A 21,030-nucleotide genomic window follows, 5' to 3' on the forward strand; every position below is an offset into this window, starting at 1 on the left:
ATAAAAGAATTTCTGAAACACTGGTGCTGGCTCTTCTGAAGTAGAGATGGAGTTCCCTGGGTGACAGTTTGTAGGGGAAGCAACTGACCCATCCCAAAGGAGGCCACTCACTGCTCAGGGGCTGGTTGGGTGGGCCTGGGCCCTCTGAAGCCTCATCTTGGTCCTGTCTCCATGAAGCAGAGGTGGTCATAAGAGTGCCTTGTTTTGTGAATCAGGCTGGGGCTTTCACTTCCAGCAAAGAGGTTTGGGGGACTTGGCTTTTAAAGGGTTGATCTTCCTCTCACCTCATTGGTGTGGCAAGAGTATCTGGACCAAGAAGAGAAGAGGAAAATGACTGAATGTGAATTCTGCCCTCATGCAAACCACCCAGTGGTTTTCCAAAAGAGGCACAGTGGTTCATGAAAGAGGAGAGCCTGAGAGCTCATGGTGAGCTTGAGGGATTGATTAGCTAGGGGTCCAGCTTTAGTCATGAATCTTGAAGGTGGGCTCAGACTTGGCCTTCACAGACCCTGGCTTTGTGACTTACATCAGCATGCAAGACACTGTCCTGTTGCACCACCTGCCCTGATTTTGGGCTGGGCCATTCTGCAACCTGGCTACCAGTGTGGCCTGGCAGGTGTAGTCTGCTGTGCTGGGTAGGTTCACAGGCAGTGCCCTCCCCAGGGACTGCAGTGGAAAAGCTGAGCACAGTGTAGGTATTGGATATAGCCCGAGCAGCCTCTAATCAGGTCCTAGATGCAGACTAACAGTGTGGGAGAAGGGAGAAATTGCATCCTGATACATCAGAAACTTGAAAGTCATGTGAAAAAGGGCGTTTAAGGTTGTGATTGTTTCCTTTAGCTGTTGCTGATTGTCCCCTTGGGTGGAAAAGCCCCAGATGACCATGAGACAGCCCCTGAGATAGGCCATGGCTCCTGGTTTCAAGGTGGGAGAGGGGAACTCCACCCTGCAAAGAGCAAGTGCAGCCCCTTTGTTAGCAGGGCAGGCTCACTATAGACCAGTGAGACCTGTGGACTTGGGGGTTGCTGTGGCATTAGGAGGTGCACAGATAGGAAGCCTGCACTGTTACTGTCTCATATGCTCCGGTCCTAGTCTTGGAGAGGTTCGTAAGCTGGGGAGCATGTTGCCCTGGCCCCAGCCTTGTGGCCCCTGGGACCCAGCTGATGTCATGGGGCAGGGCGGGGCTGAGCCTAGACCGAGCCTGCCTTTGCTTCTGCCAGGATAGCAGCCCTGGTCTGCAGCATGCCTTCTCACCAGGTCACTGGCCCTTCCCCAGCCCAGGGTAGCCCAGCCTTGAGGGAAATGGAGCCCAAGGACCAGCAGCTTATGGTAAGCACTCCTTCTCACCCTTGGGTCCCCTGCCCTCCCAGGTCTTACTTCCCTTATACTCTGAATCCACCACCCTGGTCAGTCTGCCATGTCCAGGGCCCCATTTCTGTTCCCCATTTCCTTCCCAGGGATCTAGTAACCCCTGCCCTCCTCACCTTGTCTCTAGATTCCTCACCCGTTATCCTGTTACCCCCGCTCAGAGGGAACTTAGGACCAGGACCCAGATGTGGTTAGGACTGTGTTCCTCAACCCCTAAGTGGGCCTCACCCAGATCCACCTGTTGGATGATGACTGGATCTCAGTCCTGACTTTGGGGGAGCTAAGGCCAGGGACTGGTCCCAAGTGGGCCGGTTAAAGAGAGACCAGCAAGGTTGGTTACAGTTCATATGTAGTCCAATCCCAGTTATCTTCCTTGCCCCACCCTCTTAGAACAGACCCCCAGAGGAAGCAGACATGCAGGGACTGTGGGTTTCCTTTGGGGAAGTAGATTCTGAGTGCTCACTGTTGGCCTGAGGGGCTGGGCTTGCTGTGCCTCCCTCCTGGGTGGTTCCCTCCATAACTGTGTGGCCTTCGGCAAGTGCTTGCCCTTTATGTGTCTCAGTGTCTTCATCTGTTCCACATGGGTGACATTACCATATATTTCTCAAAGCATTGCTGCAAGGCATAAACAATCTCATGCCAATGTTAAGGTAGGTCAGGGGCTAGGGTGTGGCTCAATAGTGGAGCCCTTGCTTAGCTTGCATGAGGCCCTGGGTTCCATCACCAGCACCACAAAAAGGTGGACTGTCCCCAGAGGGCACACCCTGCTTCACTGAGTGTGTGTGTGAACATCACAGGAGCACAGGAGGGAGTTTGGGCTGGGGCTCTTGGTGTTTGAAGAAGAGGAGGGAGCAGCCCTTTTTTTAAGTATCTTTTTAGTTGTAGATGGGCATAATACCTTTACTTTATTAATTTTTATGTGGTGCTGAGGATTGAACCCAGTGCCTCACACATGAGGGGTAAACACTCTACCACTGAGCCACAACCCCATCCCTAGGGAACAGTCTTAAAGGGACCCCTGTGAATGTGCTGCTCCTGCCCTACCCATAGGTGGCGCTTCGAATTCGTCCACTCAATGCAGCAGAGCTGGAGGAAGGAGCCACCATCATTGCCCACAAAGTGGGGGACCAGGTGAGGTTGGGAGGCACAGAGGTCAAGTTCAAGTAGCTGTGAAGCTCACCCAGCTGTGCACATTTACTTGTGTCACTCATTCTCTCAACAAATGCTTATACAGTAGCTGTAGCTACCACCCAAGGATCAAGTGGAGGCTGACAAGGGCCCCACCAAGTTTGCTTTTATTAATACTGTGTATAATGTTAGGGAATTCATCAGAGTTGCTGTGGTAGAAAGGCCTCTGGTGAGACACTGGAGCAGGGCCCGGAGGCAGGAGAAACAACAGCGGGCATCAGGCCAGAGCCCTGAAGCAGCCAGGTGTGGCCTATTTGAGAAGAAGCCAAAACTCTAAACTGGAGCGAGCAGAAGAGTCTGGGAGAGAAGTTTTTGTGGGCCCAGGTCTAGATCTGCTGTCAAAGTCCCAGGAGATTCTCCTTCATAGCTGGCTCACTGCCATTGCTAGGGATTTCTCCTTAGAGACAGGTTCACAGCCAAGTTTCCCACATGGTTAGCAAAGCTTTTGCCGTTGATTGTCACCTGCAAGAACAAATGCCAAATTTGGTGTATGTCATGGTCAAGTGGGTAGGTTTTCTCATTTGTCATTAGGAAGATGTCTTCCATGAGGAATGAAATGTGGCTCTGGGGAGGTTGTTTATGGTCAAGCCCAAAGGACCGAAGATCTTGGTGGTGGGCAAACCCTGTTGACAGCTGTCCCCTGGGGTAGGAGTACCCAATCCTGATTGGGCAGGTCAGGAAGAAGACAAGTGGATGGAATATTTTGGGGGTGAATGGTTGGCTGAAAGGTTGGTGCTGAAGTTGGGGAAAAATAAGCTAAAAACACAAAACTGCTGTTATATTGAGAGAGCAAAAAGTTTTGCAGGGAAGGATGTGGATCTGCTATGAAGGCTGTGTCTTAACATTGGAACACTGAGCATTGCTCTACTGAAACTCATGAGGTAACAGCATTGGTGCTGTCAGTGGTGCAACTGTCACTTGATAGCAAGTGAGGCAGTGGTGGCGAACTGACAGACGCCACCCCCAGCATGCCGGTGTGCAGATATGGTGGTGCAGACCCAAGCTCAGTGGGAAGAGGGGACGAGTCAGGTGCAGGGCCTGTGCTTCACACAGGCTCATGGCATCTCACTGCACTGTAGATGGCTCACTCTGAAAACAGTTCACATCACCTGTGATTCACCATTTTAAAGTGCAACATCCAGTGGTGTTTAATCTATCTTTGGGACTGTGTTACCAGCACCGCTATCCAGTGACAGAATGTTTTCCTCTCCCTAAAAGGAGGCCCCACTCTTTCCCCTCTTCCTGCCCCTGGAAGCCACCAATCTGCTTTCTGTCTCTATGAATACTGGACATTTGGTTTAAATGGAATGTTGAAATATGCAGCCTATTGTTTCTTCCATCTAGCCTGAGGGGTGTGAGGTTCACCCATGTTGCAAAATGTTTATATATTTTTTAAACTTTTTTTTTTTTGTACCAGAAATTGAACCCAGGAGTGCTTAAAACACTGCAGCCCTATTTATTTTTTTATTTTTTTATTTTGAGACAGGATCTCACAAAGTTGCTCAGGGCCTCTCTAAGTTTCTGAGGCTGGCCATGAATTTTTGATCTTCCTGCCTCAGCCTCCCAAGTCACTGAGATTACAGATGTGCACTACCCATATCTGGCATATTTAGTTTTAACTTTTTATGTTGAAGTAACTTCAGACCAATTGAAAAGTTACAAGAGCTCTACAGAGCTCCCACATTCCCTGTGTCCAGATTCCCAACCATCCTCTCACGTTTGCCTGTCTCCCTGTGGTACAGACCTTTTTACTGGAGTGCTTGGACCAAGTGGTGGGCATTAGACCCCTCCCCACCCAAATATTTCAGCACATGTCTCTTAAACACCACCATTCTTGTATCATCAGTGCAGTGACCAAAACCAGGAAGTTCATATTGATCCAAATATTATCTAATCTATAAACACTCATTTTGCTGATTTTTCTCAATAATGTTCCTTATGATAAAAGTATTTTTCTGGTCTAAGAGCCATGCAGCTATTATATATTTGTTTAAAATTTACAGGATTCTCACTTTTTTTTTTTAAACCTTTATTTGTTTTTGTGTGGTGCCTGAGAATCACACCCAGTGCCTAACTCTTGCCAGGCAAGTGCTCTACCATTGAGCCACAACCCCAGCCGCAATGCAGCTGATATTTGTGAACACCCAGGACTCAGTGCGCTCTCATTGTCACAGCCCTGACTATGATCACAGCCTTTTTACTGAGGAGGAAACTGAGACCTAGAAAGTTAAGGCAAAGGATCTGAGGCCTCCCCACTGGTAAGAGACAGGAATCCAGGCTGCAGGGCTGCAGAGCACCCTCTGTGGCTCCCAGCACCACTGCCCTGGCTCTGGGTTGGGAGCCCCCAATAGAGGTCCATCTGATTTCCTCCTGTGACACAGGGCTAGCCTGCAGTGGGTACACATGGGACTGTTCCTGCAATGTCCTGTCCAGTGATCCTCTGTCCTTAGAAGGAGAAGGAAGGCACAAGAAAGAGAGTTGGCTATGTCATGCAAAACGTGCTGGCCAGAAGCCAAGAGCAGCCCTGGGGATCTGGGTCCAGCCCTGTCATCAAATCCCCAAGAACGTCTAGTAGGCCCTTGCCTCCCGGGACCTCTCTTTCCAAAGTTGTGAACAAATGGAAGGATCAGGCTGTAGCCACTTGGTGGGGCACTTGGTGTGGCCCAGCAGTGTCCCTCAACTCCATGGTACTTCTCAGGTCACCACCAGCCAGGATGTGTTTGGTTTCTAATTGCCTCTGTCTCCCCTACCTCCCAATTCCCTGGGAAAGATTTCTTTGAACCTCTCTGTCCCTAGAGAGCCTAATACACTTTGCTTCTTGATTACGCATGAGGTTGGAGACACCGGGTGGGGGTGGTGGGGCACTAAGCTTTTAGAAACAGCATGTGGACAGAGGGTTTGGGTGGTCCTTTTGTTCTCTTTCCTTTCTCTGGCTTCTCCCACCCCTGGCCCCAGCCTGAGGCAAGAGCAGAGAAGGAATGAAAATACTCGGAGCCTGTGGTGTGACTGCAGTGTGAGGTGACCAGCCCAGCACACTACAGTTTATCCCCTTTTGTCCCTTTAGTTTGCGGAAGGATTTGTCATACGGGTCTCGGCCCAGAGTGTGCACTGCTGATGCTGGTCTGTTGTGCTGAGCTGGGCTACACCAACTGAGGCTGGGTTGCCCTCCTCAGGCTGCAGTTTGTCCTAGGGACATTTACGGGGTGAGTGTGAATGTGGCTGCAGAGCTCAGCAGAACTGGGTTTGCCCACAGTCATGCTTTGGTGATTCAGTAACAAGAGACATCACCCCCTCAGAAAGTGAGTGGAGGGGGTGCCAGGGCGGGGAGTGTTCTTCAAATGCACCACCAACTTGAGCACAAAAGCCCTTCTCGAATCTAGACCTCACCCCTGGATGTGGTGAGCCCTTCTGGGGTTCTGACAGTCCTCCTCTGCCCCTCTCTCATTGCTTCCAGGTGGTAGTGCTTATGGACCCCAATGAGGATCCTGAGGACCCTCTGCGTGCACACCGGTCACGGGAGCGCACCTTCATTTTTGACACTGTTTTCGACCAGCAAGCATCCCAGGTGCCCACCCATCCTCCTTCCCCCATCATATTAGGCTTCAGCACCATTTGGGAGGGACTGGTGGCCAGGCCATCTGATCTCTCTTCTCCCCAGGTCTCCCTAAGGAACAAGGAGGGTGTGGGCAAAATACCCATCCCAGGGTTCAAGAGTAGGAAGCCCTTCCATGGACACAGGGCACACCAGAGCTGGGCACTGCCAGGGGGCTTTTCTTTAGCTCATTCACTCACTTCTTCATTCCACAAGGTGGGGCCCTGTCCTGCCCCAGGTTGACACAGTCCTTGCCCCTCAAGGTGCACATCCCAGCAGAGGAGGCAGATGAGAGCAAGAGGAGAATAAGCTTGTTTGTGACGTTCACTCTACCATACCAGGCAGCAGGTGGGCAGTGAGGGCCTTTCTGAAGAGGGGCAATTTTGCTGAGATCTGAAGGAAGAGTGAGCCAGCATGTGAACAGAAGAGGAAGGGGTCTGGGTAGAAGCTCCGTCATACTCATTTCACAGGTGGGGTGCCTAAGACTGCAAAGCCACACAGTGAGGCCCAGAGCTGGGCACTTGGGTCTAGTATGAAGATCCACTCTCTCATCCTTCATATCACCACCACCAGTTAAGGACAAAACACTGTCCAATATGTCATGTACCCCTCACTTCTGGGTGGGACCTGGATATTCCACATTACAGAGGGATCCAGGGCTTGAGGTATGACAGTAAAAGGGGGATTGAGCCCAGTATTCCTGAAATGGGCTGTCATAGTGCCAGGGTGATGGAACCTGGGACGTTTGACCCCAAGTCAAAACCCAGATGAGGATGTACAACCTGACTTATGCAGCCCCGTGGCGAGTGGTTCCCTTTCACAGTGAAGCAGAAAGCCAGGGACAGCCCTTGCCTTCACACCAGACTCCTTTTGTAAGAAGCCTGGGTGCATGGACACACAGGTCTCCTGCAGGTATCGATTGCTACATGATACAGCACTCCAGAGCTGCGTGGCTGAAATCTACTATTTACTGTCATCTTCCATCGTGGGTTGGCTAGAATCTGCTGGGCAGACTTTCATGTGTTAAAGTTGGATGTCAGGGGAGATTGTGGTCGTCAAAGGCTCTGCTGGGCCAGATGTCCCCAGCCAGCTGCTTACTCCGTTGTCAGTGAATTCTGATATTCACAGAAGCTCCACCAGGGTAGTCAGCTGGAGTGTCCACCTGGCCTTCTCCCTGTGGGGTGAGCTTCCTTGCATCACGGCCTTTTCAGAGCTGTAAGAGGGCAAGGTGGGAACTCCAGGAAGCTTGGCCTACGACAGGCATGAGATACCTGTGCACACTTAACCGAGTAAGCCAGTCCCCAAGGCTGGTCACCTTGTTGGGGACAGGAATTAGACTCTATGTCTCAGTGGAGAAGTGGTGGAGTTTGTGGCCATGTTCAGCCTACCACTCTTTCTGCCCTGCACTGTCTGCCCACTGGACCCCAGAGGCCAGGTGCCCATGGAAGGCATCTCAGCAAGGATTTGTAGAGTGCACCAGAAGGACCTGTTGGAAACACACTGGCCACCTGCTGACACTAGGGATGACCCCTTTAGTTCAGAACTCATTGGGAAGCAGAGCATAGCCCCCACAGCTGTCTGAACAGGCTGGCTTTCCTCATTCTCAGGGTCTCCATGGTTCTGAGGGTAGAAGGAACTGCTCATTGATACATATAGGAACACACCCTCATCCTGCAGATGAGGAAACAGGTCTCTGGAGGGCAGTCATCTGCCTGGGGTCACACAGAGTGGTGCAGACCCCAGATTCAGATTATATGTCTGAAGCTAGAAGGAGGCAGTGCCAGTTTTGGGGTCTCCCAGTCCAGGCTCAGGGGAACTGTGACCAGTCAGGGCTACTGGCAGTATCATGAGTGGAGAGCAAGGTCCAGAGTAGGCACCCAGGAGGTGCAGCAGAAGGAGTGCCTGCTATTTTTGTCAGGCCAGTGGAACCTGCACAACACACATCAGCTCTGGAGTGTCTCTTGGACTCTCCTGTGGACAGTGGGTTCACCACCCACACAATCCTGTTGCTCAGCACTCTGCCTTGTATCTAATGCTCCACCTCCCCACCATCCCAGTTTAAACTCAAGAAAGTGGGTCAGGTACTCGTCACAGGTGCTTCCAGGTCCTGCCACTCCTTCTAGTCCTTTGTGTTCTTTCTGCTTCTTGCAATTTCTCAGAAGCTTTGGGAAAGACTTGCAGGTGTTTGGTAGCTGGCAAGCATTAGGCCTCCTGGAGGCAGCTCCCCGCTACCTAATCCTCACTCAAAACCAGCCTGTGAGGTCTGATGCCATGCAGCTTTGCAAGGTGGAGGCAGTGGCCCAAAGCTACCCAGTGACAGGCCTGGGGTCATACCCAGGCATTTCCAACACCACGCTTCTCGCTAGCCTCCCTCCTGAGTGTTCCTGTACACGTCCAGAGAGTGCAGCCATTTGTAAATTCTGTCTTCATCAAGTAGTCAGGTCTTCAGACTTTGGCTGGGCTGTCCTTTAATTATTCTTCTGTCTGCAGGAAGATGTGTACTGTGCCACCATCCAACATTTAGTGGAAGGCGTCATTTCTGGATACAATGCAACAGTGTTTGCCTACGGCCCCTCAGGTACCATCCAGGGCTGGTGGCAATGGGCCCTCTTAATAGCTTCAGGTCCCTGTGTATGGGCACCCTGCAGCCTTTCAACAGCTCTGGGGGTGGGCAGAATATTCTTTCTCCACAGTTGAGATATAGTGATTTCCCCAAGGTCATGCAGCTTAGGAGGATTTGAGGAACCTCCCCAAGGTCATGCGGCCATCAGGGATAATTCTGAAATCCCACCCAAGCCTACGCTTTGCTGCCCACAAAAACTTGTAGACTTCTATACAGTTACAAGTTGGGCTCAACAAGCATTTGCAAAGCTAAGTTACCTCTCATCCCTAAAAACTAGAAGCACAGAGGGTCAGAGTTGGACAGGCCCAGCCCTAACCCTCACGCTGTTTAGACAGGGAAACAGGCCCCAAGAAGCATCTTGGCCAAAGTCATGTTGTGTGCATCTGTTTCTTTCATTCATTCAACGTGCATAGCAAGTCCTACTATGTGCCAGACTTTAGAAGGAGAAGAGCAATCTGTTCCTCACCTTTAAGGGCAGAGGGATGAGGGGAACAGTGAAGCACCCCTTAAAAGAAGGAACCTCCTTACACAATGCATGTTATTCTCTTATAATCAAACACCGTGTCTGAGCCCCCTTCAGAAGTTCCCACTCCTCTTCAGGTGCAGGGAAGACCCATACCATGCTGGGCATGGATGCGGAGCCTGGCATTTACCTGCAGACCCTCACTGACCTCTTCCAGGCCATCGAGAAGACCCGGGACAACATGGACTATAGCGTGTCTATGTCTTATCTTGAGGTGGGCCTGCCCACCTGTCTTCATTGCCCTATCTACAAAATGGACATGATGGCACCAGATTCAACACAGCTGCATGTGTGAAGTCCCCAGTTCTGTGCATTGCCCCAAATGCTAGTTGCCCTGTGGAAAGCCTTGTCCCTTGGGCTGGCCGTTCTCTGGTAGTTCAAGCCTCCGTGGTGTGTAAGTCCTTGTAGTTCTTTGCACCAAAGCTACTTTGTTGCAACCTTTCTGTCCCCCCAGATTTATAATGAAGTGATACGGGACCTTCTGAACCCATCCTCAGGGTTTCTGGAATTGAGGGAAGATTCAAGGGGCAGCATCCAGATTGCAGGCATCACAGAAGTTTCCACCTCAAATGCCCAAGAGGTGAGGGCTGCGGCAGACACACACCAGAACTCACCAATCTTTCTTGGCAGACATCTGCACCATGCTCTGCCCCCTGCAGGTGCTCAGGGCAGACATTACTGATGGACCCTATGTACTTTCCTTGGCCTCTGATGAAGACCTGGGTCCTTCTCAACCCAGTGCCCCAGCAATCACAGCATCAGAGTTGGCTCAGGTCCAAGTCCACTTGCCATCCTGACCCTAATGATGGCTCCCTTAATGAGGGCAGGTTGCATGTACTTCTACAGCCCCATCCTGTCTCTCCCTCTGGTATCTGTGCTGAGACACACTGGGCACAACAATTGGGGTGCTCAGCAGTTGTACTGGCCTGAGTTCTGTAGAACAGCTACAGATGGGTGTTCGTCATACTTGCCAACTCCAGCAAATCTGTACTGTTGCCTGGAATTCCATGCTACAAAGTGTTCTGGGGCTGTGCTGAACTGTGTGAAGAAGTGGTAGGTAGTCCATTGGCGATGTCTGCCATGGGGTAGAGGACAGGACAGGCAGAGCCAATGCCAGGAGCCTGCCATTCCCCATTAACTAGTTAACCAGAAATTGCTCCCACCTGGTGAGGCACTGCCTTCCTGCTGTAAGCATCCCAGCCTTGGGGCCATCCTCTTTCTCGTTCCTGGGTGTTTCTAGAATGAAGTGTGGCCATGCAGAGAGCCCTTGACTGCCTGCCTGCTTCTTCTGTCCTCAGATCATGCAGCTCCTCACCAGAGGAAACCGGCAGCGCACACAGGAGCCCACAGCCACCAACAAGACATCGTCCCGCTCCCACGCCGTGTTGCAAGTCACTGTGCACCAGCAGAGCCGTGGCACAGACCTGGCAGAGGAAGCGCGCCTTGGGAGACTCTTCATGGTAGACCTGGCAGGCTCGGAAAGGGCATGCCAGGTCCATGCCCACCCTTTCAAATGTCATTTTGATCACTTGCTTGGTATCTGTCCCCTTCCAGTCTAAGTGGGACCCTGTCTGTCCTTGCCTTGCTATGTCTTCAGTGCCTAGTGCATCTTCCTGATGGAGAGGAAGCGTGTGCTAGTGTTGAGGGAAATGAGCCTGGAGTTATGGGGCCTTCCCTTGCAGCAGGCTCTTTGTGGGCCTGGAGATGCAAGCATGAGCCACACAGGTGCTTTCCCTTGGAGAACTTGGAGCTCTTGGGCAACTTCATCCAGGGAATTTCATCCAAGGAAGCAGTTGCTTGAGAGTCAGGGTCCTCACAGAGGCTGTGGGAGCCAGAGGTGATGGGGTCTCAGGGCTGAGTTGGGCTAAGTGCAAGGAAGAGTGTTTCAGCAGAAGGAACAGTGGGCAGAGAGGCTGTGAGGGGGACAGTACATGTGACTGGTGTAAGAGGCCCTGCTCTAGGCACTGCAGGGCAGCAGCCCAGTGCCCCTCCCCAAGTTCCGGGCTCTTTTGTCCTTGCTCCTCTTGTCTGGGTCAGGGCGCTAGGCTCCCTAGCTGTTGCCCAGTGGCCTGAGCATTGCTGGAGAGCAGGGACTAGCCTCGGGCAAGGCCAGAGAAGGAGCTGATGGAGCTGTATGGGACATCATTGTCATCATGTGACACTCCATGCCCCTCTAATTCACCAGGCACGAGGTTCATAGTCTATGTGCCCCTCCTGGTGTGGACCGAGGTGGGCATCATGGTACCTGTGCCATAAGGTGGAGCTGTGGCTCAAGTCAGTGTGACCTGGACATGCACAAAGGTGATAAGAAGTGACCAAGCGGGCTGGGGAGATAGCTCAGCTGGTAAAGTGCTTGCCTCGTAAGCACAAGGCCCTGGGTTCAATCCCCAGCACCGCAAAAAAAAAAAAAGTGACCAAGCACAAGGTTCATAGTCTATGTGCCCCTCCTGGTGTGGACCGAGGTGGGCAGCATGGTACCTGTGCCATAATGTGGAGCTGTGGCTCAAGTCAGTGTGATCTGGACATGCACAAAGGTGATAAGAAGTGACCCAAGCTTTGAACCTGGGAGAGTCTGGTCCAAACAATGCCGTTCTTGCTTTGCGACTTCCTTTCTCACTGTGGTTTGCACTGTATGCTCTGGGGTTGGGATGGCTATCTACTCACTCACTGCCCCATGTCTAGTCCCACCCTGGGTCCCTAGGTTGCTGAAGCGAAGCAGGGCCTGGCCCTGTCAGATTGTTTTAAAATGTATTAGAAATTGTAAGGCACAGTGGGGCCAGCAGGTCAAGGAATGATTGCCATTCCAAGCTTGTCACAGTTCCCAAGAGAAGCAGACACAGAGCACTGTGCAGGACCACCCAGGGAAGCACCGTGTGGGTCGGGAGGAAGGGAGACGGGAGACTATGGTGAAGACTTCGATGTGGTTTCCCAGGAAGGAAGAGGTGAGCATAACCAGGATAGGCCAGCAGAGTGCTGACCAGTTTGAACAAGGCCAGGATGCTCTGGGGTAGGGGGATGGTGACCCAGAGAATGAGGGCCCACAGCAGAGGTGGTTGGGGTGTGAGCTGTGGATTGGTGGGTTTGCAAGTGAAAGATGAACTCTCAGGTGAGTAGTTTACTGGCTCAAGGAATTGGCTAAGCCTGGGAGGGCGGTCCCTCCAGGGTTAAGGCCCCAGATGGTGAAGCATCGGAATGCAGAAAATAGAAGATATGGTCAGTACAGACAGATCACACGCAATGCTGAGGGCAATAGAGGACAGCCCTGACCCCTGGACAGGAGCTAGGATGGCAGCTGTGTCCTCAGAAGGCCAAGTGGAGACCAGACTAGTCTCCCCAGAGTGTGGATCTGGGAGAGGGTACCAGATATGGGATCCATGTCCTGGACCCTGCCCTTACTTTGCTTTAAATTAGTGTGTGCCTTTGGGCTTGCCACTGTCCCTCTCTGGTCTCAGTATTTTAGCTGTTTACTCAGTGGCCTACCTGTACTATCTTTGGGGTCTGCTTTGCTCTTAACAGAAAACTACTCACGAAATAGAGCGCGAGGTCTCCCAGAAAGGGCCTGGCCCTGTGTGGCCACGAGACACGAGTGGCTGCCCCTGGCTCTCAGCCATGCTGGCAGCCCAAGTGCCCTGCACTGGCTTCTGCTTAGTGACAGCAGCAATTTTTGTTACCCCCTGTGTGCTTGCTCCATGCAGCTTTTCCACACACCGTCCTGTGAAATCATCACCATCACTGCCCCTTCGAGCACATAGGGACACAGACTGGGAGATTTGTCTTCAATAAGTAGTTTCAGCCATTCTCAACCCATGCTCCCAGTTGACTCCAAAATTCTGCCCTTAAAAAGAAAGCAATAGTAATTTCTTTTCTGATTTCAAACATAAAATGGAGGAAATTTGGAAAATATAGGTAGGCAAAAGGAGAATAAAAATCTGCCCCTGCAGTCACTGCACTTCAAGGTCACTTTCTTAAGACAGTTTGGGCTTAAGAGTGTGCTGGGGGGCTGGGGTTGTGGCTCAGTGGTAGAGCGCTTGCCTAAGCACATGTAAGGCCCTGGGTTCGATTCTCAGCCTCACATACAATATAAATAAAGATATCTTGTCCACCTATGACTAAAAATATTAAAAGAGTGTGCTGGGCTACTGCATGTGCATATATTTGGCATGCTGCTGTGTCTAGGGGACTGCAGATGTCTGGGCTCTGGGGACACATGACCAACAAGTGACAGGTGGTGCCTTTGTGCAGCTTGGGTTGTGTGGAATAGCAGGTGAAAAACACTGAACATAAGAAGAGTGAATAGCTTTCAAGAGAGTCAGTGATTTGAAGGAAACAGGATGGCATTGGAAAGCATAGAAGGCTGGGGCGGCAGTCTCCTCAGAGAGCCGGAGGGAGTCCTCAGAGGAGGGGTCCTACAGGACTACAGGGTCCAGGGCTAGGGGCAGGTCTTCCCAGACAAAACCCACACTCCTATTTTTAACGTAAAGTGGGTTGCTCTGGACGGAGGTCTCTGTCTATGTTTACCTCATCCAGCAACGAGCATCTTTAGAACATCCGTCAGCACCCAGCATCCCTGGGAATGGCTGTGTACAACCCCACTGCAGGGCACCATGGGAGTCTTACAGTCCCAAGAGCTCACAGAGAACAACCACCTCCCCCCAGGACCAGGGCAGGATGGGGCCATTCCACACCCCTGCCTCCAGGCCTTTGTCCCCTCCCTGGGGATGGGGGAGTGGAGGTGGAGAGTAGGAATGGGCCCAGAGCCCCTGCTCAGCCTGGCCTCTCCCTGCACAGACCCAGAACCGGGGCAAAAGGATGAAGGAGGGTGCACACATCAACCGCTCGCTGCTCGCACTGGGCAACTGCATTAACGCGCTCAGTGAGAAGGGTGGCAGTCGTGCACAGTACGTGAACTTCCGGGATAGCAAACTCACGCGTCTGCTGAAGGTGGGTGCTGCTGGCTGGGCCTCAGCAGGTGACAGTGTCTCTCAGGAGTTAAGTCTCCCACCAGGAGTGATGCCCAGGTCTGAGTCTCAGGGTCCTTCCAGGAACCTCTGAAGGCTGGAGAACACAACGAAGCCACCCTGGTCACTGTCTTCCTCCCTCCACACCTGAGTAAAGTCCAGCTTTATTTGCACACCCCCAGTGACAGGGAGCTCACTGCCTCCCTGAGGCTGCTGGTCCCTTCCCAGATGATTCTGATGTGAGAAGGTGCCTCTTTATACTGATCTGAATGCTATCACCTTATTCTACAGCAAGGCAGGGTACCAGTAAACAGGCAAAGCAGTAAATAAATGTTCCCTATAAATTCCATTTCTTGGTCTAATCTGCTCCATTAGAATGGAAAACAGAGGGTGGGACTGGAATGGGTCCCAGTTCATTCTGCAGTCACTGGCCCCTTGGTCCCAAGCACCATCGGCCCTTTTCAGGGTTTGGTCCAGGCAGGTCTGGTGGTGGTTGGGGGAGGGTTGTTGCCCTGGGCAGAGATGGGAGCCCTGGGGTTTCTACTACCCAACTCAGTGGCTTCCACCCAAGCAGGTTGCCCTGGGAGGGAACAGCCGCACAGTGATGATTGCCCACATCAGCCCAGCCAGCACCAGCTTCGAGGAGTCACGGACCACACTGCTGTATGCCTATAGGGCGAAGAACATCAAGACCCGGGTAGGCAGCTCCCGCTTGCTCACTCGGTCACTCCCTCTCTCTCTCACTCGCTCACTCATTCACTCTTTTTCGTTGTTGTTTTATTCTTATTAGTTATACATGACAGTTGAATGTATTTTGACATTATCCAAATATGGAGTATAACTTCCCATTCTTCGGGTTGTACCTGATGTGGAATTATTTTGGTCATGTATTCATATATGCACAAAGGAACAGTCATTTACCCTTGAACTCACTCGGCAATTAACTTACTGATTCATGCACTCATTCACTCTCTTGTTCATTTATTCACTCATTTACTCTCTCATTCACCCACTCATTCACACTCTCACTCATTCACTCACCCATTTGCTCATGCCAGGCAAGTGCTCTACCACTGAGCTACACATCAAGCCCTTTTTATTTTATTTTGAGCAGGGTCTTGTTAAATTGCCCAGGCTGGCCTCAAACTTTAAATCCTCCTCCCTCAGCCTCCTGAGTAACTGGGATTATAGGCTTGCACCACCACCACACCTGCTTCTTTTAAAATGACAATTGACATTGGATTTAGGACCCACCCTAATCCAGGATGTTCTCATTTTGAGGTCAATTATATCTGAAAGACCATTTTCCCTAATAAGTTTACACTCACAGGTTATGGAATAGGGCATAGGGAAGCATTCTGTGTGCCAGGCATGGTTGGTTGTAAGCTTTCTCTGTAGTTTGATTTTTTTTCCATTCCCACAGAAGCCCTAGGAGGTGTACTTTTATCTCCATTTTACAGACTGGACCACGTGGAGCACAGGGAGGGTTAAAGTAATTCTACAAACTTCCACAGCCAAGCCCGGGGGAGCCAGGTGGCCTGGGTTCAGGCTCACATCCTAAGTTGCTGTGCTCTGTCTACACTGCTACACTTAGTCCAAATGATCCATCTCTTAAGGTGTATGAGAATTCAGCAAGATAATGAGCATTAGCTACTTAATACAGTGACTGGCACATAGTGGTCAACATGAGATAGGAGTTATTTTATTATTATCATTTGTTAACAAACCTGTGATGAGCCCTTTCTAATGCTCAGATCTGAGCTAGGAACAAGCAATTAAAAAAAAACAAAAAAAAAAAGTGTGTGTGTGTGTGTGTGTGTGTGTGTGTGTGTGTGTGAGAGAGAGAGAGAGAGTTTTTGTTTTCACATTGCCTGAACTCAGCAATGGGGAACGAGGGAGGCGGTATCCATCTTGAACTCACACTGTGTTCAGGGCTGTGTGTAAGAACCACATGCTGTTATAGCAAAGGTAACAGAGAATACTGAATTAGAGGGACTTCAGCAAAGAGGCAGGTCAGATGAGGTCAGATGAGGTCTTCTGAGGAGGTGACATGGAAGCTGAGCCCAAGAGACAAGCATCTAACCTGCAGATAGAGGCCACTGAGTGGCAGCTGCTAAGATTACAGTGCACATGTTCTGTGACCCAGCAATTTTGCCCTCCATGTCTACCAGAAAGAAGTGGCACCCCATCAAAATAAATAAAAGGTAGCTGAAACCTGATGCCATTTATATGAACACCCCCAACACACACCATTACAAACCATGTACGCCTCTAGATGTAGAATGGGTACAAAGCTACCCAGGAGAGATGTAGAAAGGTCAAAATGATAGCAGTGGCTGCTGGTAGGAGGGGTTTAAAAATACCTCTTGATAGATTATTTGAAAAATGTTTTACTGTGGTAAAATATACATGAAATTATGATTTTAATCATTTTAAATGGACAGTCCAGTGGCATTCCACACATTCACATTGTTAAATAGCTGTCACTACCATTCATCTCAGAACTTCATTACAGAAATGGGAACCCTCCGTCCTCCCCAGCCTGGCGCCCACCCTTCAGCTTTCTGTGTCTGTGGATTTGACTGCTCTTATTTCACTGAGCATGTCCTCAGGGCTCACCCATGGTATAGCATGGTTCAGAATTTCCTTTCGAGGCTGAAGAGTATTGCTTTGACATTTATAACACAACATGTTTATACATCATCTCTCAAGCAGTTTTAGCCAGCTCTGACCTAGGCCACGTGTCTTTTCCACTAGGTCAAGCGCAACCTATTGAATGTCTCCTACCGCATTGCACAGTACACGGATGTCATCTCTGACCTGCGCAGGGAGATCGAACACCTTAAATCAAAAATTGAGAAGCAAGAGAAGAAGAAAAGTGAACCTGGCATCCCAGATGTACAAGGTAGTGTGAGTATAGGCCTCCTGCCTCCTGTAGGCCTCCGTGGTTCTGTCCCCTCCCCATGGCTCCATAACTACCATCCCTGACCCACGGATTCATTCCTTCTCCCAGCCTGAGCACACGGTGCCTGGTTCGCTATGAGCACCTGCATTCAGAGAGTGATTCAGTGACCCTTCCCTGGGTCCTCACTCAGATGCCTCCTGACTGAAAGCCGTATCCCCAGCTTCTGTTTCCATACCTGTAAAATGGGATTGGATTGTGTTCTGCTTTCCTCTAATTTTTCAGTTTTTTTCTTTTTGTTTAACTTCTCCTTTTCTCTATGTCCTCTAACCTTTTCATTTTTCCTTCCTTCCAAGTCAGCTTTTTAAAAGATAATCTTTTTATTTTGGAACAGTTCTTAGATTTACAAAAAAGTTGCAAATACAGTGCATTAAGTTTTCAACTCCCCTAATGTTTGCTTCTGATGCCTTTTAAAATGTTAGTGAGGTAGAATAACTTAAAATCAACCATCTTAAGCTGAATAATCCAGTGGCTTTTAGCCTATTTGCAGTTTTGTGCAGCCTCCACCTCCAAAGCCCTTCCATCATCCCAGAGTGACACCCCATGCCTATAAGGCAGCTTTCCCTGTCTCCCTAGCTTGCAAGTCAGTTTTATTCAGTTAACCTCCTCCCCAGTCTGGAAGCACACCATAGTTTGACTTTAAGATGATAAAATTTGTCAGTAAGTTAAGAACACTCAAGAATATTTCTATCAAAGGTGAGTGCAGTGGCATACACCTGTTATCCCAGTGATTCAGGAGGCTGAGGCAGGAGAATCTCAAATTTGAGGCCAGCCTCAGCAACTTAGTGAGGCTCTGGGCAAATTAGTGAGACCCTGTCTCAAAATAAAAATATTAAAAAAAAAGACTGGAGATATAGTTCAGTGGTTGAGTGCCAGTACAGGAAATTTCCAGTACAGGAAAAAAAAACAAACAAAAAAAATCCCATTTCTGTTAAAAATCAAATTCAGTAGATCCAGTAGATATACACACACATGCATGTTCTTTTGCTTTGTTAAGAAGGTAAGTTTTGGGCTGGGGCTGGGGCTCAATGGTAGAGAACTTGCCTAGCACGTGTGAGGCACTGGGTTCCATCCTCGGCACCACATAAAAATAAATAAATAAAGGCATTGTTGTCTCTCTACAACTAAAAAAGTATTAAAAAAAGATGTGCTCAAGTTTATATTGGTATCACTGATGAAAAATAATTTAAAAATAATTTTTAAAAAAAGATAAGTTTTACCAAAATTTATAAAGAACTTCTAAAATCAGTAAGAAAGAGTAAATGGCCCGATTTTAAAAAATGAGCAAAGCACTGGCAATTCATAGAAGAATTCTTAGTGACAATAAACATGAAAAGATTCTCAAATGCACTAGAGAGCAGAGATGCAAATTGGAAATAATTTTCACTTCTCAGACCAGATAAAGTTAAAATATCAGGTAACATGAAGTATTAATTAAATGGACAATATAAAATAATGTAAAATCAAGTGTGGAAATGATAGCCTTAAGCAGTGTTATTGGGAAGAGTGTGTGTTAATGTGTGTCTTTGGGAGCCTGTTGAGCACAAACCTAGCAGTTGGTCCCTCCATGCCTCTCAGAGAGAACAGGCCCCCTGTGCTCAGGGAAGCTGTGCCCAGCAAGCCCCAGAGTACCTCTCTCAGGACTAGAATGAGAAAACTGGGGCGGTCTCCTGTGGAATGTTCTGTGCCCGTTGTTATGTAGGGTAGAGTGAGCTGTCATGCGTACAGATGACCCCAGACATACAGCTGGGGAGAAACACATGAAGGAATAGGGCCACAGTCTGATGCCATTTATGTGAACACCCAAACACAAACACCATTTATCTCTGTAGACACGCCTATGTCACAACTGTGCAGAGGAAGACCTGGAACTGTGATAACCATGGTTATTGGTAAGGAGGAGCTGAGTCTGGAAGACAGGGTAATCAGATGATCGAGAGGGTCTTTTGACTCTTGATGAATTATTTGAATTTTTAACAAGAAACATAAGTTCCAATATTGCTCATGGAAAAACAATCATTGCTCTGTATTTGAGGGGAATTAGTTCCAGTCCTCCAATATATGATATTTGTATATTATATACAAATATACAAGTCCTTGGATGCTCCATCCCTTATATAAGATGACATAGTATCTTTGTACAATCTACACAATCCTCCTGTATATTTAAAATTTTTTTCCCTTTGAGACAGGATCTGGCTGTGTTGCCCACACTTGGGTCTTGAACACTTGGGCCCAAGTTATCCTCCTGCCTCAGTCTCCAAAGTAACTGGAACTACAGTTGTGTGCCACCAAGCCCTGCTAGTAGCTACTGTTTCTTCACATGCTTCTCCCCCACCCATGTATCTGGGGATCATCTGCTGCATGATAGCCCCCCACCCTCTGTAATACCACATTCCACAGGAGGCCATCCCAGCTTGCGCATTCCAGCCCTGAGATGGGCACTCTTGGTCTTGTTGGTCACAGCTACCCTGAGTGCAGAGGATCTGTTCTGTCTGGGACACTTGGAGAGGTGAGAATTCTGCTGGAGCAGGAGGGTGAAGGGAACTCAGAGAAGGGATGCTACAAGTGATGACAAGCCAAGTTCCATGGGCCGGTGGGACTTGGAGAGCCAGAGGGACTTGGGGGGAGGTGAGTAGAATAGGAAGTGTGACATTGCAGAGAATTCACTTAGCTAGGTGATTATCAAGAATTGGACAAACAGAGAAACAACATGTATCCCATTTGTTTACAATAAAAAAAAAAAAAAGAATTAGGCTTCTGGGGTCAGAGGTCAACAAAGTCACACCATGATAACTTCTCTGCTGGCTCTTATTTATTGGAGCAGGTCCTTGGTGATCTGTAAGGGGAGGAAAGCAGATGGTCTCTTGGTGACCTGAGGTCATGACAGGTTCCCCTTAGTTCCTGCTGTGCTGTGGACACTGGCATGTGGGCTCTGGAACATCACTCTGTGAGCATTATCCAGGGTTCCAAGTGTTCCCAAAATCTTGCTAGAATGGCCTCAGTGATGACTCTGGACACATCACAACTTATTTCATCAATTCAAACTGCTTGATATTTAGTCAGGGGCAGGCAGATTACATAAATTAGAGTACAGGTGGGAAGACTGGTGGGCCTCAGGGTGCAGCTCAGTGATAAGGTGAGGGCTTGCCTCGCATGAACGAGGACTTGGGTTCAATCTCCAGCAACGGGAGAAAACAAAAACCAGTGACTAATCACTGGTCATCTACTTAGGTAAGAATCTATCACAGGAAACAGAAAGACAAGCCTAGGTTTTCTCCTGCTCTGTGGAGCTCACAGTCTAGAAGGAAAGCAGATGTGAAGTATTTATTGCAAAATACCACCTAATTATAGACGTGTAGAGGACCGTGATGGAGAAGCCAGGTGTTATCAGAGCAGGCGGCAGACGCAGAGTGGGGGTCTGGCAGGGTTTTGCTGAGAAAGTAAGGTCTGGACTAGAATGGCTAGCCCAACCTTGCCCCTCTTTGAATTCCTAAGACTCAAATGCTGGTAGCTTGACCAGAAATCAGATGGAGAGAGGGTTTCAATGCTAAATCATCTATGGTTTATCTATCAGAATAACCATCTAATCTGCACATCCATGTATCCACGTACTTACCAGTCCTCCTCCTTCCTCCCCTTCTCATCTTTTTTTTTTTTTTTTTTCAGGGAATACTGGGGATTTAACTACTGAGCCACATCCCCAGCCCTTTTTCTTTTTTATTCTGAGACAGAATCTTGCTAAGTTACTTAGGGCCTCACTAAGTTGTCCAGGCTGGCTTCTAACCTGCAATCCTCCTGTCTCAGCCTCACAAA

The 21,030-nt window shown here is 49.3% G+C and overlaps 1 protein-coding gene across 1 annotated transcript in view; it reads left to right on the forward strand.

Annotated features, from left to right (window-relative positions):
• Positions 1-143: 143 nt before the first annotated feature.
• Positions 144-21,030, forward strand: part of LOC306649314 (kinesin-like protein KIF19) — a 43,319-nt gene continuing 22,432 nt past the window's right edge. The window contains exons 1-10 of the mRNA XM_079120161.1: positions 144-1,329; positions 2,419-2,499; positions 6,011-6,121; positions 8,639-8,726; positions 9,372-9,508; positions 9,749-9,874; positions 10,593-10,787; positions 14,083-14,235; positions 14,827-14,949; positions 17,010-17,157. Coding sequence (XP_078976287.1) covers positions 1,243-1,329; positions 2,419-2,499; positions 6,011-6,121; positions 8,639-8,726; positions 9,372-9,508; positions 9,749-9,874; positions 10,593-10,787; positions 14,083-14,235; positions 14,827-14,949; positions 17,010-17,157 — 1,249 coding nt within the window. The 5' untranslated portion in view covers positions 144-1,242. The remainder of the gene's footprint in view (positions 1,330-2,418; positions 2,500-6,010; positions 6,122-8,638; positions 8,727-9,371; positions 9,509-9,748; positions 9,875-10,592; positions 10,788-14,082; positions 14,236-14,826; positions 14,950-17,009; positions 17,158-21,030) is intronic.

Source organism: Sciurus vulgaris, assembly GCF_902686455.1.
Source record: "Sciurus vulgaris genome assembly, chromosome: 18".
NCBI classification, from domain to species: domain Eukaryota; kingdom Metazoa; phylum Chordata; class Mammalia; order Rodentia; family Sciuridae; genus Sciurus; species Sciurus vulgaris.